General features: G+C 41.7%; 1 protein-coding gene across 3 annotated transcripts in view; it reads right to left on the reverse strand.

The window, feature by feature from the left end:
* The window catches only part of LOC118228406 (cadherin-8-like), a 171,061-nt gene that overhangs the window by 59,234 nt on the left and 89,024 nt on the right, over nt 1-22,803 (reverse strand). For 2 of the 3 annotated variants that reach the window (XM_035419925.1, XM_035419924.1), the window contains exon 2: nt 21,145-21,651. In XM_035419925.1, the coding sequence (XP_035275816.1) occupies nt 21,145-21,396 (252 nt within the window). In that variant the 5' untranslated portion in view covers nt 21,397-21,651. Of the gene's footprint in view, nt 1-21,144; nt 21,737-22,803 lie in introns of all 3 variants that reach the window. The other variant, XM_035419922.1, reaches the window with a different exon arrangement.

Below are 22,803 nucleotides of genomic sequence, written 5' to 3' on the forward strand. Positions count from 1 at the left end.
GGGGTGGATTTAACTTGTTTTTTTTTTATAAATCAAATATATCAGGCTTCATTTCAACTTTTGAAAGAAAGGTTAACAGGCTCAACTCACCAAGACCATTGAAAGCCTCAGGAGAAAAATATGAAGAATGCAGTCAATTATACATTTAATCATTCGGTAGCAAATGCCATCATTGGCCATTTTTTTTCCTGGAGGAATCTCAAGTTGTTTTTTTTGGCAACTTTAGATTGCAAATGAAAGTGAGACACCCTTTTAGCCATTCACTCTGTACTACCTGGCAACACACTTGATGACCCTTTGGGTATTGTGGAGTACTTTATCGTCCTATCATAGGTCTGATCTGTTCTTTTCAGGGAAACACTTATACTAATATAATTTTATTACTACAATATATATATATATATATATATATATATATATATATATATACATACATACATACATACACCTCAGTCACTTCTAATCAGGGCTGAATTTTGTACTAAAAAAAAAGAATTACAATTCCAAGTCAAATCATGGACTGAATTTTGGAATGTTACTGGTGACATGTTAACTGCTTTTGTGGATTTTTAGTCATCTTGGCCTCACAGCGAGATTGCTAATCATAAATGCTCTATTTTGACACATAAGTCACAGCGGGTTAATCCATCTTGTGTCTTGTTATTTAAATGTGACAGAATACCGGAGGCACTGATATTAGGGTTATATAGCCAGGAGCTGTGTATTCATATTTTTCATTTCAATAACAATGGCCACAGAACATGGTAACAAATTTACCCTGTTAGTTTCCCCTGCGGTCTGAGGTTCCTGTTTGTTTAAATTGTAACTGCCAATAAAAGGTTACTTTAATCAAACTAATCTGACATTGTTTTATGCAAATAAACCCCCCGAACAACCCCCATTTTAGGGTGCGGGAACACACAAAAATACATGACCGTGTTGTTTGTGCAAAATGAAAGACAGCAACAAATGTACAGCCTCTCTGGGGTTTGTTGGTCCTGTCAGCTTGCAGACATGCTTTGATGTTTCCCATATTGTGTCCATCCTGTGAAATCTACAAGTGCACAGTGTGCGTTCACTTTCAAAACTGGTGAAGGAAAACTGAAGGTACCTCGGAGGAACTCTGTGTCCCTCCTTAATGGGTCAGCAGCCACATCTACCATGGGCTGTCTTTGCAGACAGCTTGTAAAAATGGAGGTGTGTATATATATATATATATATATATATATATATATATATATATATATACACTGTATACCCTCTTTGTTTTGGAATAAAAACGTATATTCTCTTTAATTTGTTTATTTATAATCAAACAATTTCCATGGGGTTAAAGTGCATGGTTTTGCCCTGTAGAAATGACAGACCTTTTTATACATAGACCCCCACCCCTCTCCCCATTTCAGGGCACCGTAATGTTTGGGACAAAAACACATGGGTGTTCCTGATGAGTCAGGTGTGTTAAATTGCTTCCTTGTGCAGATATTTCAGTATCTAGTCTGGATTCTAGACTTTTGTTTGCCTTTGGATTCTGTTGTTGGTGCTTGATAGCATGTGCTGTGCCAATGAAAGTCAAGGTAGCCATTATGAGGCTGAGAAATAGTAATAAGATTTAAAAAAAAAAAAAAAATTCTGAGACATAGGCCATTAAGAAGAAAGAGAGCATTGGTGAGCTCAGTAATCACAAAGGGCCTGGGAGGACCCTACAGTTGATGACAGAAGAATTCTCACCATGATGAAGAAAAACCCCCAACACCTTTCTGACAGATCAGAAACACTCAGGAGCCAGGCGTGGGTGAGTCAGTGACTAATGTTGGCAGAAGAATTCAGGAACAGAACTACAGGGGTTACACTGCAAGATGCAAACCACTAGTTAGCTTCAAAAATAGGATGACCAGGGCAGGTTGCTAAGAAGTGCCTAAAAGAACCTACAGAGTTCTGGAATGGGGGGCAGGGGAGGAGGAGGAGGAGGTGGAGGAGGAGGAAGGGGACATATAAGAAAGTGCTGCAATGTCTACACAGTGAAACCAAAGTATATAAATATACCATTAATAAAAATTAAATGAATGAAAATTTTGGAGTACAGAGCCAAATCAAGAAAAAAATATGTATTTCTCCTAAACATTATGGACCTCTCTGTATGTATTTCCATCATATGTGTGTGTGTGTGTGTGTGTGTGTGTGTGAGGCTGCATGTATACAGAAATATAAAGTGAATTATGTATAAAAAAGAGAAACAAGTTTGTTCAGCGTGTGTCAAATTAAAAATGGTTGCCCCCACCCCACCCCCAAAAGCCTTTAGCAATGCAATACCCTTCCTTTCTTCTGTGCTGTGGAAGACTACGCTCTCGTCGCTTATACACTACCCGCAAAAAAGAAACAATGACCGTGCCGGTGCTGTTTTAGATCTGTAAGATATTATGCACACCCCACATGTATTATAAATGGAAATCTGCAAACTCATTATGCAACCTGAGAGGTTATCGGCGGTGTGTGTGCACCTCCATTACACCTGCAGTAGGAATCATCTTCTGCCTTGTTCCAAATACAGCCCTTTCACCGTCCCCGTTTCGACACACAGCCGCGCAAACACGTGGATTATCAAATGGCGATACCTACTCCAGATGCATATTTCCGTGGCAATTAGAGCTGAGGAAAAGGCAAAAAGTACTTGTTGGTGAGAATTCTATAAAAAAAAAAAAAAAAAAAAATCACTTCGAATTTGCATGAAAATCACTTACTGGCTCTACTGAACAGTGGATCCCAAAACACATATCCAGTCACATAAAAAGCTTTACTCAGAGGTGTGCATACTAATCAGATGTTAAATATTGCCTTTTATTTTCTTTCTCCATATTTTATTATACAATACAGTGTTTAGAAAATGAACAACAATATTTTTGTGCAATAATGGTGTACATATCCAGACTTGGGACTTGGTTAAAATGAGATATAAATTCAACTCCTCTATAAATGGGTAAACTATCTTAATTCCACAGTGCACATAGAGGCACACACACACACACATATACACATGCACACACACACACACACACACACACACACAATCTATGCGGACTGTGGAATCGAGAGAGTTTATCCATTTACAGAACAGTTGAATTTATACCCCACACAGGCCATATGTAATAATGATCCACTATTCTAACCTTTAGCATAAGAATTCAATCTGCCGAAGTTAGTCACTTAGCCAGCAGGCCAGCATATGCAGACACTTAATAGCACTCCTCTTCAGTCCCTCCAGTCCCCGTGTAAATCACGGCGCTTGCAGAGGCCGGAGCTCGCAGGGCACTCTCTCTGTAATGCAGCAGTCTCCCCAGCCATGTCTGCAGGGAAGAGAGAGAGTCTCCCGTCTGCTCTGACACCGACATGGTGAAGTTGTCCTCAGGCAAGGACTCCCCCCTGCTCCACCCCCGCCCGTCTTTCCCTGCGCTCTCTGACTTTGCCCAAGCCGGGGGGGGGGGGGGGGGGGGGGGGGGGGGATTGAGGGGGGATTGGGGGGGGGCAGCCACGGAGTGAGCTGCCTGCTTCCTCTGCCAGTCACTTCAAATGATGGAAAGCAGAGCCTGCCGTCGACCGCTGCCCGCACAAAACCGATCTGCCCATCATGTCAAACGTGGTTCACTTTGCCTGCCCCATTCCTGGCAAGGCCTCAGTTTGTGTCCTTCAAGTCCAGTAAAACGCACAGCTTACTGAACTGCCAGTAGGTTCTGTGGCCGTGCTCATAAAAAAGTCATTGTCTGACATTGCTGCACGCAGTGCAGAGATTCACAAGAGTGAACATCACAAAATCAGCCAATTTTTTTTCCCAATCACTCAAGAACTGAAATGGACTGTTACATTGCCAATTAAATATCTCTTATATTCAGTAAATGCACAGTAAATGCACAGACTTTGAAGCTTGCATTAAAACTAAATCTGTTGAATTACACACACACACACACACACACACACACAAGCATACACACACCTGTGGTTTCTCATTCAGATCGACTCTTCTTCAGTCGCAGTCATTGTGAAAGGTGCACGCAAGCCCACTGTCTAATTTATTACATGCCTTCATGTTCCGATTTTGCATCCTCTTCATTACGCGCATCATCAATAAAACAGATAATACCACTGCCAGATAATTATGATAAGCAGACTGCTTGTGTTTGTGTTTAGTGTAAGGCTTGGAATAAAAAATGTAAACAGACAAACAAAATCAAACACCAAACAGACACGACCCCCAAGACAGTTAGCTACAAACAGAATATTCAGAAAAACAGCGGAGTAGAAAAACATTCTTGCCTGGAGTATCAGATTTTTGCCAATTTGCTGCACGCTGTCATGCAAATCAAGTTTCGCCACCAATTTTCACTTGCTGGGATTTTTAGAGGGCTTTGTTTGCTTACTCCATTTCTTAACCGTGCCAAAATTAAGCCAATGACAAGTCAAGAGCCTGCGTAAACAGAAAAACATGAATGTCGGTGTTGTAAAAAAAAAAAAAAACACTTTGACTTGTCGGCACTTGCATATAAAGGTCTGTTTACACGTCCACGTCACATCCCACATTAAATTACATTTCATTGGCAGATGCTTTTATCCAAAGTGACGTAGTATTAGTGCATGCCAAAGGACATTGGAATAACTACAGAACACTGGTCCTAAAAGATACAATTTTCATGTAGTATCAGTTATCCATGGCCATGAACATCAAGTCGAGTTCACGCAGTAAGCATAGGCTAAGTCAGTAGTTATGGCAAGTCAAGCTAGAAGTGATAGGGGTGTGATAAAGAGCTATAACACCAAGATCATTGTACAAGCGGAACACAAAAATGCTATATGAAGATATAAGTGTAAAATGAAAATGCTAAAAGATCGAGATACCAGGATACATGTGATATAAGACAGTGATCCGAGATTAGGAGTAACCCTGTCAAGGAGTAGTGTTAGAATTATTCAAGGTACAATTTGAAGAGATGCGTCTCCAGACCACAGAAGAAAATGGGCAGTGACCGAGTGGTTTGTAGAGGAATGGGGAGTTCGTTCCACCCCTGGGGTGCAAAGGTGGAGAAGCTCCTTGGTCAGGACGAGCGAGAACCATTCACCCGGATGGCAAGAAGTGCACTTATGAAGAAGAAAGAAAGCTCCACATTGCTGCACCAGTCTTTCACCTACCAAATTAAATCAGCCATTTTATTTTTCTTGGGGAGGCAGTGAGGGAGGGAGGGGGAGAGATAAAGAGAGAGAGAGAGAGAGAGAGAGAGAGATAGAGAGAGAGAGGGGAGGGGAAAAGTAACTCAACTATTACATCTATTCTACTTTATTACCAGTCTTTTGGGAGCGCGGAAGGACAGGTTTACAGCAGGCTATCAGTTTACATTTTCCCAACAAGCTTATTGGAATTATAATTGTGTTCTGCGGTGCTTTCCTTCGGAGCGTAGGTCTGTATAAAGGTTCTGCCGCCCCAAAGAGATGAAGAAAAATGAAGCGCTCTTGGAGGGATTCGATTACTCGTGTGAAAATGCTGTCACGCCGTATTTTTTATTTTTTATTTTTTGTTTGTTTTGTATTTTCTTTTTCTTTCTTTCTAGGCAAGTCACACTCCTTAGCCAAGCTATATTAAAGGGGGAATAGGAAGGGAGCATGCACAAAGGAGATATTTTCCAATTACGGTCTGACGCCTTTGCAGAAAAACAGCACTGTATCCGTGATTGCGGATTATGAATGAGATAATTACAAGCCGCCCGGTGCAGGGGAAGCCACGGTAAAGGAACTTTATGAAGTATATTAATTGCTTATTGACTTCTCCTGCATATTAAAGAGGGGCCCACAGCATTTTCAAGGGCAAAGGAGATGTAACAGCGGTTTATTCATTTATTTTCCTCCGGTCCCTTACAGCTGGTTCAGTGGATTGAGCTGCATCTGTATTAGCAGAATCCTTCCACATGACATGTTTTATGTCTGCCAATTTATTTGACCAGACACACAGCATACACTATTAAGCTTCTGCTACTGAACGTATAGCGTGATTTATGCCCATTTGTTTTGCTTTCGTACAGGTTTTTCGCTTTACTGTACTGTGAATATTAGATTATATGAGTGTTTATTTATGATTGTGAAGCAATGCATGTACGTGTGCAGATACTAGTATTTCCATGCACATGCTGCTCGATTGGCACATCCTGTTCAAGTGCGTGGAGAGGATGGACGGTCTCGTATTGAATCCATGTATCAAATCAATTCCATGCCAGTAATGAGAATAACCATCAGCCCTGCATAGATGCGCATTAATTGGCTGTAACATTGCCCAGGTAGGGAGGGATTCGGTGGGCTGGATGATCATATCTCATCATTAAAGCATCATCAACGTCCTCAACCAATCAGACGTCTGCGGTTTTCCTGAATGGCTTGCATGTGAAATGACTGCTTGAGATCAGTTGGTACACTGCAGAGTGAAGAGAACTGAGAGTCCACAGCTTGTGTATCACAGTGTGCTTATCAAGGCTCTAGAACATTTCATGGAGGCAGCTGCAGTGCTGACTGAATTAAGAATTATTATTATTATTATTATTATTATTATTATTATTATTATTATCAAAATACCTCTGTTGGAAAAATGTATCTGTTTTAATGCCACATTATGTTCCTCTGAGCTAACATGTAACTGCTCATAGAAAGGGCTATTAATTTCAGCTATAATTATCCCTGCAACAATCATTGGCTAATTACTCTCACTTTAAATTTGGTGTGACATTGCAACTCAGAATCTATTTAGTTATTGTTTATTCTGCAGAAACCCTTTAAAAGATAATCAAATTTAAGTGCAAATAAATAAATAAATAAATAAAACGATTCCAAAGCAACATCTGCCTAGTGTAAAATTCTCAAAACCTTGGGGTGGCCTACTACATTAAAGTTGGTCTACTCAAAGCATTTTTAAGTGTAATTTTACCTTCTCCCTATTACTTAAACAAAGAGAGACAGATTATATTTGTTATTCTATTATTCAGTATGGGCTAAACTAAACTATCTTCCAACAAATACCTATATTTCCAACTTAAACACACAAAAAAGTAGTCAATTGAACTTAAAAATAGTCATTTGTAATGTGACTGGCCAGGGTCACGACATAACATTTCAGGAACTATAGTTCCTGGGAAGCTCTGGGTGTCTGACTGCCTCAAGCAAACACAACATAGTGGCATCAAGCTGTAAGAAGCACATAAAAAAGACACAATTTCCCAAAGTGCAGCTGGTGGACTTGGGCTTCAAAGCAATACTCTAGACATACTCTGACCATCTGATTGTTCGTGCCTCTCAAAAGCACAAGCCAACTAGTGTCCATGTAGTGTTGTTTTTTCTGTTTTTTTGTTTTTCCTACTGACACAGTAGGTTGCTGGTTCAATCTCCAATGGGACTCTGCACTAAGGTACTGCCATGTAACATGGAATGGCTTCAGTTAAAATCCAATTGGTAAAAAAAATATAAATAAATAAATAAATAAAAATGTCGCTCACCAGGATATTGAGTCAATTCATGCTTCCAAAAATAACCTTGTTAAATGCCTGTAGATCATTGACTGACACTACAACCTTAAAGGATCATTAATACCAGAAAATTATGCTTGTGTCAATCATGTACCCTACTTATGCATTATGCCTGTTTCAATGTGATTAACAATGGACAGTGGGCAGCCAGTTCATAGGACACAGAGAGACCCTGTGGTGTATTGAGTAAAGCACCACGGCATGAAAAATATCTCACTCACTGTGCCTATAAGCATCAATAATATGTATTGCAACATGTAACAATTATAAACATTTACATTTAACTAGGTAGCAATACACATCTAAAACAGTACTAGCACGTTAGGGAGTTGGCTGCATAAGTTAAACACCATGCATTTAGACTGTAGAAAACTAGTGATGTTCTATCTAGCCAGAATGAATAAGTTACATAGCGTAACTATAGCTATTGTCACTGTAGCTAGCTACTTAACATGCTGCAGCTATGCTCTTACTTTTAAAAATCAATGCATGGCTCCACGCAGGCCAGTCTAGTCTTTCCACACCGATCTCGACAAAACCATTTCAATGTGGACCTGAAACAGGAAAGGGCCTTCCCCAAACTCTTGGGGAAGCACAGAATCGTCTAGGATGTGGTTGCATGCTGTAGCATTAAGATTTGCTTTCACTGGAACTAAGGGGCCCAGCCCAAACCAGTAACAACAGCCCAAGACCAAGGGGGTGTCCAGATACGTTTGGTCATATCATGTACCCGTTACTGTTTTTACAGTTCTGTAATAAGATGGGGGTTTTAGTTTGACTCAGCAGTAGTGTGCAATAAACACAATGGCTGGTGTTAGGGGGCCTCCTAGCAGACAGGGGGCCCTAGCAAAGCAGCACAACCTGCACCGCTGGTAATTACACCACTGCACACGTAGTTACGCCACAATTATTTACCACTTTTATACCTATTAATCAATAAAAGGGGAAGTTTTCAGTTGTGTCCCTGTCCGCATCTATTACATTACCCTATCCCATTATTCTCTTGATATTTAATTACTTGCTTGGCAATTCGCAAATGTTTGCCAGCAAGAGGAAGCTACATATCAGTGGTCTCTCTAGGTATGCAAATGAATCCAGAAAGCAGAGGGCACGCAGCATCTGTATTGACTTTTCCTGTTTTCTGTTTTTACAGTCAAAGGGAACAGAAGAAGCCCAGATGACTTCACAGAACAGAAGATCCAGAGTACAGTACCATGAACGAAAAAAAAAACAAAAAAAAAAAACATGTCTTGTGGGTTTAATGCAAGCTAAACGCATGTAAACTCAAGCTTAACCCTCTAGGCTAATTCATTTTAAGACCCCTGGAGCGTGAAAAACAAGCTCCTAATGGTCATTTGTTGCAATTATTTTACATCTACTGGGCTTGCTTTGCTTGTTCCCAGGGGACTCCCGGGGAACGGCACGGTGGCTCGCTTGCGCGAGAGCTCGCGATTTATTGCTCTGCTGATTGCGGCACGGGGGGATATGAAAACAAGCGCGCGCGCGGATAAGCGTGTGACGTTAGCGGCCCGTGAAGCAGCGGCCGTAGCGCCGGCGCTATACACAGATCCGATGAAAGCCCTGACACTTTGGCGGAAGTTTCTGAAAGCTAGCGCGCGGCGTTGAGATATGCCTCCTCCCGCACATTCTCAGTGGAGCCCCCCCCACCCCCCCCACCCCCCGAGAGCATGTTAGCTGAATCCGATTCCGGAAAACGGGCAGAGTTTTCAGTTAGGTTCCAGCACGGGGCCGCTGTTCACTTATGAAACGTTTTTAATGATATTTATATTTATTACACTGGCCCAAATCAAATAGGATCCTTTCCAATCACCTCACAAGGATAGTGATGATTGCCAAAAACTGAAAAAAATATTATTATTATTATTATTATTATTGTTATTGTTATTATTATTATTATTATTATTAATAATAATAATAATAATAATAATAATAATAATATATTTTATGTGCACACGCTATTGTTTTTGTGCTGGAGCCTGAACGTGCTCAGCAACACAATTAAAATCACAGTGGTTGCCCAGCAGCGCTGATGAAATAAAAATCAGCGGGTACGAGCGAACATCACCCTGAGTTATAGGAGCGTCCTTATTACCCTCCGTCAGATTAATAACCTCAGGACCCCCGCAAACTGAAGAACCGTAATCCACCAACGGGTGTCAGTAGCTGTTAACGAGGGGAACGTCTTCATTAAGTCGGGTTATAGATAATGTTGTAATTTTGCATGGTTCCAGCATGCCTGCACGAGAGACATTTAATTATATGTAATTATTCACTTCTAGGGAAGATAGCTGGCGCGAATTAGCATCCGATGGACGTGAAAACAGGAGCGTTAAAACCTCCCAGCGGTGGCGTGCCCAGGGTATTGTCTGCAGACGAACGGAGAGCGTGCCTCCGTGCCGGCCAGTAATTACACAACCTGAGACATCAATGCGGTATTTATGAAAACACTTCACATTCACAAAAGGAGAAGGTCACTTCGATAGACGTGCTAGCGGTGTTGACATTCTGCCGGGTACGGCACGGGCACCGAACGCGTACAAACGCGAGATAAGCAAACGTGACATTGCGTTCTTTCTCTCTATTTTCTCTCTATTTTTTTTTGTTTGAAAACAAGGACACCGTAGCATCCGTAACAAAAACCCATCCTGTTATTGACAAACATACCATAATATCGTCGGGATGGGAGAAAACAAAGAGCAGCGATGGCGCAGAGCCAGAGGCGAACGAGGGGAAAGCAGGAGGGTACGTGGATCTTCTGCGCTCAGCCGTCCCTCATGACTTCTGTGAGCGGTTTTCATGAGTCATGGTGGTATGTGTGCTTCTTTTTAGGTTTTTCTTTTTCTCGAGGCTCAGTTTGTACTCCATAAAGCCCAGTCATATGGGCGCTAGCTTCATTGCCGTTGCCTTTTTTTTTTACCATGTGTTGTTTGCATGCGTGATCCACGCCAAAATTACCTCACACGCACAAAGACACCAGTGGCTAAATTGAATTACAAAAATCTCCATGGAGCAAAAAAAACCTCTTTGCTTCTCTGTGCGGTGACTGTTCAAATCCTACATTCATATCCTTGTTTGTAGTTTCTTAATTGCTTATGCTTAGTAGAGTATAAACAAGCCTTAATACTCTATCACTGCATAGCTGTGTGTGTTTACAAGAGCGGGAATATCAGATCCCATCTCTTGCATATATATATATATATATATATATATAATTTTTTTTTTCTATTAGACTTGCTGCCAAATAATACTATAGAAACCAGTAACTTTCATATGTGGATGAAGCAGGAGAGAAGTGGTTTTCACAAAAGTGACACTGCTCCTAGTCTCACAATACTGAATTTTCTTCCTCTTAATACACTGGGTTCAATAACACATCTGTTCTTGTATTGATAAAACTTTCAACGTTTTTGTTTCACTCTTTGTCACTTAGGCCTATATATGATCAAACTATATCTGACAGAAACATCTAGATTACGATTGGAAATTAACATAAATAGTTGAAGCTAAATACCGAAGGGTGTGATAAAAAAGATTAAAAGGATAAAGTGAAGTGACATAATTAAAGTAAAAAGGAGAAAGAAGACAGAAAAAATAAAAGACACAAGGACCAGATAGAGAGGGGGGAGAGAGAGAGAGAGAGAGAGAGAGAGAGAGAGAGGAGAAAGAGGGGGAAAAAAATCAATGTTCATTAAATCTTACCACTGTACATGCAGCACGGCTAAACCTGATGAACTTTAAGATATAGAGCGATACCTTGGGGATGATGTATTTTTATCAGTGAGTACTCTTTTTGTTGTTACTTTTTCTTCATCCTTGTACTTCAAGCTTATGTTCCACTGTAGTGGTCTACAACAGCGAACATGCTCTCAGATTTCTAAAATAAGATTCCTAAAATAACAGATTTTCAGATAATGCACATTAGCATTTTATGCAACAAAAAAAAAAACAGTGACTTAGTCAGTAAATTAATAAAATACAGTCCTCTGTTCCACAGTCTCAGTGCCAGTGTGTGTCAGACCTGACATTCATATTACCAGGCAGGTATGATTCATTAAACAGTTATCATCTCTCACTTCCCTGCCAAACACTGAACCATCATTTTATTAAGAGCCCATCAGAACCTCGCAGTGGCAGATATTTGGCACACTGAGGTACTGAAATAACAAAATAATCATCATCACACACACACACACACACACACACGTGTGCATGCATGCACGCACACACACTCACACACACATGCACACACACATATATATATATAGTATTGTCTCTCCCTCCTATGCCTTTATGACATCTCATGATGAATAATGTTTTCATTTATTTATTTATTTATTTATTTATTTATTTATTTAAGAATTAGCTCTGACTTGACAAAAAAGTGATACTGGCATGTAACTTACTTAAAGGACAAGGCGCTTGCATGCACTGATTCATTACAAAAGTCAGATGAATTTTCTTTACACATCACAAATTGTATTTGTTCAACAATATTATTACAGAGAGGTATTCTTGTTCTAAAGGTTAGAACCATGGCCTGCTAAGCTTCGTATGTTAACCGAGACGGCCTTTATTCTCAGAGGAAGCTTTCGGTTTGTAATTCAAGAGATCCAGATAATTTGTTTTTGCAAATGGCAGCTAAACCCGTTTGGCTGTCTTGGGGTAGGACCTCTTTCGATACTGTGTCATCCACAATAGTTTGGACAGCCACGCAGGTGCAGGGTTAGAAATGACTCCTCCTAGTGAGTGCTTCTTCGGTGTTCATGCCAGAGATACAGAATACTGTGTCAGTTCTTTAATTTATTAAACTGTTTTTTTGTTGTTTGACTATGATACAGTAGACCCTCAGAGACATGACCCTCAGAGTTGACTGGCCAGTCAACCGAACAGGGTATGCATAAGCAATGACAAAGACATATGCCTTTCCAGGCACCTTATAATGAATTAGTGAGCAGGGAGCAAATTTTCCAGGGAGCAGCACAGCAAAACAAAAATCGGTGTTTGCTTGTGTACAATAAAACTTTTTTGACACATTGACAGGTACATTAATTTCTTAACGCTGTTAGGAGCAGTTTAAGCTGAGCTGAGTAGTCAGACCACCATTCCCCTTTCAGTGTTCCCTTGCTGATGCTGTCTTTTATGACATGGCAAAAATCATCCACAGCTTTCTCCGAACTTTCGCTTTCTATTTCGCCCCATGCATCCTACTAGCTTTCTCTGTAATGGACACAGATACGTTGCAATCTTTATGACACTGTCTAACAGACAGTAAATGTTTCAAATTGTGAGAAGGCAAGACAGGTAGCTTTTTTTGCCAGCAGTTGTCAAGTACTCAGGTAATTATTATGCTGTGTAGCCTATATGTTGGAATGGTGACCATTGTAGTGACATCCCACTCACAGATTTGATTATTGGTTATTGATTAATGAAACAATTTATGGCTACACAATGAGAGCATTTTTACAGAATAGGGCTAGAGTAATGTAACATTCCAATAAATTATTCAAATTAAATGGATAATTTGAGTTTATTTCAAAAGCTGTTTGGATCAAACAAAACTAGACAGGAATCAGAGAATAATGTACAGTCTTGTGATAGATTTTCACTGATATAGGTAGGCCACGAAAACATATAAATGATATCAAAAATTTTATGAAAGACTGTTTGTTACATATAACAAAATTATATGTAATTGCCTTACTTTGTGTTATCTTTGAAAGCTACAAAAACTTTTACGTAGGTCTACCCTGCACCGCAAGTTTTTACCCCAACCTCAGGGTTAAATGTAACATTTCAGTCTCTGCACTTTCAGTCAGATTGCTAGTAAATGGTACATTCCAGAAATCTCATTGTGGTATGTAATTATAGCCAAGGGATGTAGGTTGTCTGTATTAAAAAATGATTAATCTACCTCTAGTAATGTTTTCAGAATTGAGCCAAATACGAAAACCATTATTCCCCTGCTCTCCCGTACTTTGGGCTCAGTAAGTTATGTAAACACAAATCGAAAAAAAAAAAAAGAAAAAAAACTGCTTGTCCCACGGTTCCTTCAAAGGACAGATTTGTCAATTATTTTGAGCTAATCTGAACATCCACTGGTTGAGTGGGCTGTCGCCGAAACCCGCTGCCTGGGCAGGAGGTACATTAGCAGAGGCTAATGACAGAAAATGACAGTAATCTCATGCCACCGCAAGCTGCTCAATCTGCGGCACACAGGCCCGGCCAGCGTGACCCCCGTCGCACAAGGACACGGCGCGGGCTCTTTGTTGTCACAGTTTATGGAGTAAGGTCATTAAAAGCGCGGCTAACGCTGTCACAGACACCATTCATACCGTGTGCGAGATGAAGACCGTAGCGCCGTGCAAACAGACATTACAGTGGGGGGGGAAGAAAAAAAAAAACAATGCCATTTCACCACTGAGCTGAACTATTGAAAAATGCAAAGGCAGTGCAGAACAGATGATTCACAATCGATTGGCATTAGTACCATTACCCAGAGTGGGAAAATATGTCAGCTCCAAAAAAAATAATAAAATAAAAGAACAGAGAGAGAGAGAATAGGGCTGATATGGCCAAATTGAGCGGCAGCAAAAATATACCTTCCCCGTACGTGGCTGGGGCGAGGAATTCATCACAGGCAATCTGCTTCATTCCGGTGATCTGTTCGTCGGCCCGGTCCTGCCGGCACGGGGCCAAAAGGTCTCCTTCTGCGCAGAACCGCGCGCCCTTCGCAGAACCCAGCCGGGCCGGCGGCCGCGGAAACTGCTGACGGTCAGGGAGCGGCGCGGCCAGAGCCCCGCGTCAGCCTCCCCGGGGGGGCGCCCGCCATTACGACGCGCAGAGTAATCACCGTAGCAACTGCGCCCAGACGTGAGCCCAAAAGTCCATTCCAATGATTGCGTTCCCTGCACGGTACGGTCGTAAAGCTTGAGTCATAAATTGGCTTCCCTCACAAAGCTATATTGCCAGATCAAAGATATGACCAACCCCCCCCACCACCCCCCCCCCTCCTTTTTTGCAGGATTTTAATGGGTGCAGGTTCAAGAGGGTGAGATGCTTTAAGTTCAGTAGTGTTCATGGCAAGGCTCATAGAGTCTTTTGTGTGTATGTGTGTGTGTTTGTGTGTTTGTGTCTATGCATTGCTTGTACACAGCAGGAAGCATTGCTTGTTTAAGTAGGAAAACTGCCAAGGCAGAATTTGCATACAATAAAACAAAACAAAAAAAAAACACAAACGTGGCAATAGAACCAAACCATGAAAACAATCTTTTTGAAATGTGAGCTTTGTTACAAGATGCACAGATTTTTGCATGGTAATGCGTCTTAGCATATTTGGTTTTGCTCTGTGGGCTGTGTGTGGTTCATGACCTAAATATCTGTTTGTGTGTGTGTGTGTGTGTGTGTGTGTGTGTGTGTGCGCGTGCATTTCTGTTGCCGCATGCTCATCACCCCATCACCCACATGCCCCCCCCCCCCCCAAACGGCACGAAAACATTTTCACAGCCTTTATTATGGATTCCCAAAGCGTTCCGGAAGAGAGCAATGAATAGCAGTTGACACTGTGTGGATTTCTTCTCCCCAGCTGCCCAAGCCTCTTGTCTGCATGCAGAGCAGGGGTGTGTGGGGAGGGGGGGGGGGGTGTTGAGGCAACGCAATGAAGCCTCTATCTGTGTCATCATCGCCGCGGCGACGGGGTGATGCCTGGGCCACTGGACTCAAGCACAGGCCACACTGGCGCAGTGTGATGGCAGGGGTGCTTAACTGTCACCTCGCCCCCCCCCCCCTCCCCGAATGAGCCATGCATGCATCTGCGTATGGACCCGCCGGGGGGGCGGGGGGGGTGGGGGTGGAGAGGGAGGGGGAGGAGACAAGGGAAGCAGCTGGAGAGGTGAGAAGAGGTGGGAAAAGAGAGAGAGAGGGAAAGAGATAAGGGAAGCGAGGGGCAGGGAGGAAGAAGTGGAGTTGGAGGGTCATGGAAAGGAGAACATACACAGCAAAATATCCAGTGCTAATCGACTCCTGAACTCTTAGAGTCAGAGTTGAATTAACGCCGCACATTTCGCAATGGAGGGAAGACGAAGGACAGAGAGAAAGCAGCAGGGGTGGGAGAGAAAGACAGGAAGAGAGGTCAGGCAGGAGCAGGGGCGGGGGCAGAGCCGAGGCGGGGACAATGAGAGCAGTACTGAGGCGGAAAAGCGCGCACAACAAGGAGCCATTTGTACATGCAGCACTGCATACATTTTTAATGAAACACCTGATGGGAGTCATGGAATTGTGTCGTCTGTAATTAAGAGATTGAGTCTGATTTAATCTAACCGCTAGGCAGTTATCATCGGGCCTGAAAAACAAATTTACTTAGCGTTGCCTATTTTCCTTAATTACGCAACAAATTCAATATCGTTATTTTATTTTATTTATCTATTTTTTTGCACGTTAGACGTTACGCGTTTTAATTTGTGTTATGCCAGGGAGTCAATACTTCAGCTCTGAAGAAGAGCTGCATATAGAGACTTCTAGGCGGGCCTGTGTCTATACAGTATCTGTATATTTTGGTTTATAATCTCACTATTGCACTTAAAATGAGAGAAGCAGAGAGAGAGAGAGAGACAGAGAGATAGAGCTCTATATGTTTGTGCATATTTGTTTTGTATGTGTGTGTGTGTGTGTATGTATGCATGTGTGTGTGTGTGTGTGTGTGTGTGTAGAGAGAGAGGCATATCTGAATGAAACAGCAGAAGGCAGAAGAAACTATAACCCATTTCTATATCCTACTACATCTACATTACTATGTAAAGTGGATCATTGAATTTCCATTGCTTATAGAGGTCCATCTCTTTATGACCCATTTTAAAAGCAAAATGTATATTAAATGTATTCTATTAACTTACATGACATTAAAAAAAATTCAAACTTTCTGAATGGCCATTTAAAACGCACGGATGTGCGTTTGAGCGCGGCGAGCGATTGTCATTCAAGACTCGCTGCTGTCATCGCTGATGAGCACTCCCCTAATAGCCAGCCCCGCTCTCACTTCCCACCCTTCAATCACCCCGGCGATCGATACTCATTAGAACCCTCTCCGACTTCATTCTAACCCAGGCAAATGCAGATTAATGCACGGGAACTCTCCGGATTACAGCGGCCATCGGAGATGTGCAAAACCCTGACGGTGTGTGTGTGCGTGTGTGTGCGTGTGTGTGTGAGAGTGTGTGTGTGGGCGTGTGAGAGTGTGTGTGTGTGTGTGTGTGTGTGCGGGGGGTTGGGCAGAGGTAGGGGCCATGGTGTTCTTACAGCCAGCCTGGAACAGTTGTACCCCCTTTCCCCCCTGCCAGGTGTTTAGGTGTGACTGCTCTGGTACTGCTGGATAACTCAGGGAGATGTTAAAACCAGCCTGCAGACAAAGTTTGCCAGCACGACTGTGAGCCTGAACAGTGGAAAGGTGAGTAAATGAAAAGAAGTCAGAAGTCCACTGAGAATGGTCTCTGTTTGCTGGCAGACAGGATCATGTTCTTAGAAGATGTCCTAACTTGCAGGTAGTGTTTTTTTTTTTTTTTTTTTGTAATACGTGTGTAGGCACATGGCATTGTTCTAGGAGGAGAACAAGAAAACAGTGCCCAAGGTAAGGGCTCCCTTTTATTTGATTTTATTTTACAGGGTGGGAGTTGAGCTGGTTCCAGAAACAAATGAATCAGCTTGATAAGGGTCTTTGGCTGGGTACACGTGAAGGGTATGTACAACCAAATAGTCTCATTGGGTTTTATTTATTTATTTAATTATTTATTTTTATGTGCTATTTGTTCCCCTGGACGACTTAAAATTAACTTTGTAGTCCAATTAGATACGTGAGCTGAATCATAATGGCTATCTTAAACTGCCGCTCAATATTCACAGAACAGCCCTAGGTGGCTTTAGAGAGCCTAGTTTTTCACGAAGACGTTCTTTCAGCCAAGCTCACGGCCGGGCGCAGGCTTAAGCGGGATCGCACCTGTGATTCTACCCCACCGGCTGCCACCGCGTGGCCCTCACCTTCAGAAATCACAGAGGCGTCTTCACTCATTCACTCACTCATTCACTCATTCATTCATTCATTCAAAAAAGCGGCACTGAAATGAGTACATTTCTCAGAATTGATGATGATGTGAAATGAAACGTCTCTTAAGTCATAATATTAATATTTTAATATGTTTACGCATGTGTTGCCTTAGAAGCAAGTAATGTTTCCGTGGTTTCAGTCTAAAAAGGCCTTTTTTAAAAAAAAATGCAATGCTCACTTAGAAAATCTGTCAGTTTGATTTTCACCAGAGGCTAATAAGGTATCAAGCTAATCAAGCAAACATGCCGCAGAACCAGTGATACTGAAAAATATTGTAATGGTGGGTAATGGAACGGAAATGCAGTTTGCCTGTGCAGTCAGACCAGTATTTAGAGCAACATACAGAGTATCTCTCTGCAAAGATGACTTCCATCTCTCTCTCTCTCTCTCTCTCTCTCTTTAAGTCCAGACCTGTCTCTGTCCTGGCATATGGATACACAGTGACAGGCAACCATGTCCACACAAAAATGAAGTTTTTCCTTTTTTTGTCCAAATGAGACAAAGTTCTATAGACACATCATTTTTCTTTGCTGAATTAATAATCAAAGCAATTTCTCTCTTTCTGTTTGACAGACTTCCCAATCTCACGGCCCAGTATGAATCACTGAATATTAATAGGTCTTTATCAGTGCTGTTTTTTTTTTGTTTTTTTTTTTTAAATGCAAAAATACATCGCCATTTTTCTGAGATAAAAGCTCAGGACGACAACAAAGAGATAAATCAGGATCTGCTTTAATTTGTATATGTCTGCTCTACAACGTTTGGCATTGGGTTCTGTCATTACTCATTTATGATGAACTATTATACCAACCCTACTCAGAAAGACATGGAAACGAAGGCGGCATCGCAGCTGAGGCACCCTCCCCCCCAGCAGACAGCATGTTCAAACCCAGGCCATTCAGACCAAATGGATCTTCTGCCTTCCCTGCTCTTTATTAATGTGCAATGATAACACTGTTTTTTTTTTCTCCTTTTATATTCACAATTAATTCAACATTGTTTGTTCAAAGAGAAATGAAACAACACTTCACAAAATGGAATCATTCCAATCAAACAGAACAAAAGGCTTCTAAGGAGTGCATTACAAATTCAAATATGAAATTGCACATGGTATGAATAGGCATGGAAATGAACAATGAATAAATAAATAAATATTTTTTCAATTGGTTCATTTATTTTTTTACTTAAAGTTTGGCTAATAGTGCAGGTTGACTTACAACGAAAATCACGGAAAATCGTCAACAGTGAAACAGTTGTGGTGAATTCTGAAATAACAAGATTTAGCTGTTAATTATTTATTTATTTGGATTTCATAATGTTAAATATGATGGACAGTATGTATATATTTTTTGCTACTAAATAAATAAAAAATTAAAATAGAACAGTGGCTTGCAACTCTATTGAGACTCCACAGGTAAAAAAATAAAACACGAAAGATTGCAAATTAGCAAGCTAGCCAGTTACATTTATTTAGCTGAATGTAATCAATCATAAAAAGCCATTACATGGGTTTCTGGGTAGATGACGTTATTGGCTAACAGTTTGTTTTTTGTTTTTTTTTTAAGGCTAGCTAGCAAGTTATGTACTGCCAAATAGACTCCATTCTTGTTTTGTGTTATTGATAGCTCTAATTATGAATCCATTGGGTCCAGTTGGCTAGGTAATATGCCAGAAAAATCCATTGTAAAAGCTCATTGTAAAAAAAAAAAAAAAATGAATGAAGCCAGTGAATCCAACTTCGAGAGCTATCTTTCTGAAACCTTTGTCCAAGGAGGCCGTTCAGAGAGGAATGACATCTTCAAGTAGGCCCTGCCTCTGGAGTCAGATTCCCCAAGTCTGAATCTGACATTGCACATAAAATCTATGAGAACACTATTAGGCACTGTTACAAACTCAATCTCTTTCTCTGTCTGTCACTCAGACCCACACTCTCCCTCTTCTCATCTTTCTCATCTCTCTTCTTTCTCTATCCTATATGTCTCTCTCCCCATATATCATTCTCTCTCCCCCCTCTCTCTCTCTCTCTGTCTCTCACTCTCATACACACACACACACACACAAACACAAACTCCTCCTCTCTTCCCCTTTTCTCCCCGCACACCTCCACTTTTACATGCATGCTAACGGCTTCAGCTTCCTGTCAGTGTGAATCCTGGGAAACCTGGTAACTGACAGGACGGTGGGTACACTCGGAATTACACATCAGAGGGCGAAGCAGCAAAATGCATGTGATGGAATGAGTCTAATCTCTGCCTGGGGTTCTGTGATAATCAGCCCATGAGCACAAGCCCACAAACACAGAGATCTGAAAAGTATGACCCATTTTATTCACACCTCCTCCTTCCGTTCCATTCATGTTTACAAGAGGCACACGGTGGCTTGCAAAAGGGCAGGAGCTGTGCATGTGTGTGTGTGTGTGTGTGTGTGTGTGTATATACAGGGTACTGGCGTGGGTGAATTGGGGGTGGGGGGGGGGGGGGGGGTGAAGAGGTTCTCAACCTAAATTGGCCACATGAAACACCAATCTCACTACAGAAAGAAATGTATTTCCACCCTTGCAAGCTATGCTCGTAAAGTAAAATAGCATTAATACGAATACAATTGTGACACAGTGAATGGTGTCTAACCTACACCAGCCAAACTCTACAGCTGCCTGTCACTCAGCACTACTAACCAAGCCATGTGTGGGCGACCATCCATCACACTTAACAACTGCAATTACCAGTCCTGGTACTTCACATTACAAAAAATAGAAACAAATGGGGGCAAAGATGTTCACTAACTAGGGGTGCAGTTTGCAGAGGATATTTTTATTTTGACACAGAAAGCAGAGGAATGAATGAAGTGAATGGATGTGCCAGTATTCAAAACTTGAGATGACGTAGCTGCATGTTGAAAGTGAAGAAAGTTAAATAGTGTAGGAACCATCAACCAACTTCCCGGGTCCTAATGGCACAGGTAAATCACAAGTGCAGTAGCAAACAGTTGCACTCATTTTTTTTTTTCCAGGTAAATGGAGCTTAAGATAATTTACTGACGGTGCTGTAGCTGCTGAGAGGCTGTAAAGTTTGAACCTGTTCTACAAAGAGCAACCCATCAGACAGACTCGAGTCCTAAACAATGTAAACATCTAAGCAACAAAGCTTTCTTCTTTTTTTCTCTCTTCCCACCTTACCCCTCACTACTATTCCTGTAACCGTTGATGCCATATTTATATTATCTGGAAACATAAAATAATTATAAATAATGTATGTACTTTGCAGTGGGAAAGAGCTGAGACTGTGCCAAGCTACTCCACTGAGAGTGCTACACCTAAGTTGCATGAATGCCATTTGGTCGGAGGGTGGGGAGAAGACCAGATTCTCCACGTGCACCCTCATCTATTATAGACATGCATAACAAATGTTCAGCTTACTAAATTTCCACATGATAAGCTTCCTCACTAAATCCAGCTGATAAAGGGGGTCTCACAGTACTCACCCTGCCAACGAGAATTGGGTCAGGTCCAGAGAACTCTTCCAGCACAAACATTTGATTCCACACCCATCCCCTCTTGGCACGACTCAGAATTCGTTGTCCCTCGGAGGGCTCACGTGAGCCCCCAGATCCAGTTTGTAAACTTTTCGACTGGTTGTTGAAGGGAGCCATGGAAACATGAAGGGCGCACGTAATCCACATGAGCAGCAATGAAGTCCACAAATCTGCCAGCATCTCCTCCGACCGTTTTGGCATTATTTCCCGAGATAGTCCGCTCTCCCGCCGACGCACATGCACGCGCAAAAGCACGCTCGTGGGAGAAAAAGAAAAAAAAATGAAGAAAATTTTAAAAAATGAAAGGGAATGGTTTCTTCTAACCACTTCCAGGGCGGGCCTCAGCGTTCATGTTCGGACGGAGACTGCTCGCACGGTGGGCTGTGCTTCCTCGGGCAGAAGGGTGTCGTTCTTCTCGCCGGACTGTCCATCCGTCAGCTCATCAGCTCGCATCACCTAAAGGGAAGAGACGAACAGACGGGCCTTGCTGAACATGAGGAAGCAGACGGCGGTGTAACGGTGGCGTGAATGTTAACCAAACCTGAGAGAGAGAGAGAAAGAGAGAGACAGAGATCCCAAGGTCAAAAGGACTCCTTACAATGCACCTACAAGTATATGGAATGCCCCTCTGGGAGACCCACACATGCACAGGAAACATCAACCTAGGTTGAAGGCTTTAAGTTGAAAATCGATTTGAATGATGTTCTTTTTAAACACAGTTTTCATGCCGTTCTGTGGAAGCTGTGCTTGACCACAATCCAGACCAACTAATTGAATACCTCCATTTGCACTATCTGGACTGACACGTCCATCTTTACATGAAGTCACTTCTTGCTGTTTACATACATCTGACATGCTGCAAAACCACACTGTGTAGTAGCACAGTTGGAACAATGAATTCTGCATGTTTGTTGTAGAATTTTCAAACAACTCTCTAAGACAGTAGTTACTCCAATAATTGCCTGTGCTGGAGATTGCCACAAAACACTTTTCATCCATCCTGGTGACTGTATATAAATGAAATTAATTGCACTGTCTAAAATAAGTACAACTCCATCATGCATTTGAGTTCCCCACGTAATTAATTAATTGTAGTGAACATAAAATATGCTTTGGGCAATGTTGTTTGATGTTTTACCAATACTTCTGAGAAGTACTGGATATTATGATCACTTGCAACTAAAAATGTTAAACACTTCCCATCATTATCATTATCATTTTTATAAGAAATAAATATTGCCACAGTAAGACGATGATGATTATTACGCCTGGAAGGACTAAAGGGCTCGTATCTGTCCATCAAATAGCATGTTGTGCTTCTTAGCAGCGGCTTGCACGAGCCTGATCAGTCCTCATTTACCTTTGCGCGTTATGCATAGTAGGTAAATTCATGCTCAACCCCAGAACGCATCAGCTTCGCAAGTACTGTATCTTCGAGAAACATATTTCATTTAACCAGTTTCTCTCCTCTGAAGTTTAAACCAAACACTTTATGTGGCACGAAATCGGTGGTCAGAAATACAAGCAAAGCCTTTCTTAAAACATAATTACAAAGACGCAGGTGCGTTCAGCCTTTCGCCGTACATAAAGTCGTTCCTTTAATTCAAG

The sequence above is a fragment of the Anguilla anguilla genome, chromosome 5 (assembly GCF_013347855.1).
Source record: "Anguilla anguilla isolate fAngAng1 chromosome 5, fAngAng1.pri, whole genome shotgun sequence".
Lineage (NCBI taxonomy): Eukaryota > Metazoa > Chordata > Actinopteri > Anguilliformes > Anguillidae > Anguilla > Anguilla anguilla.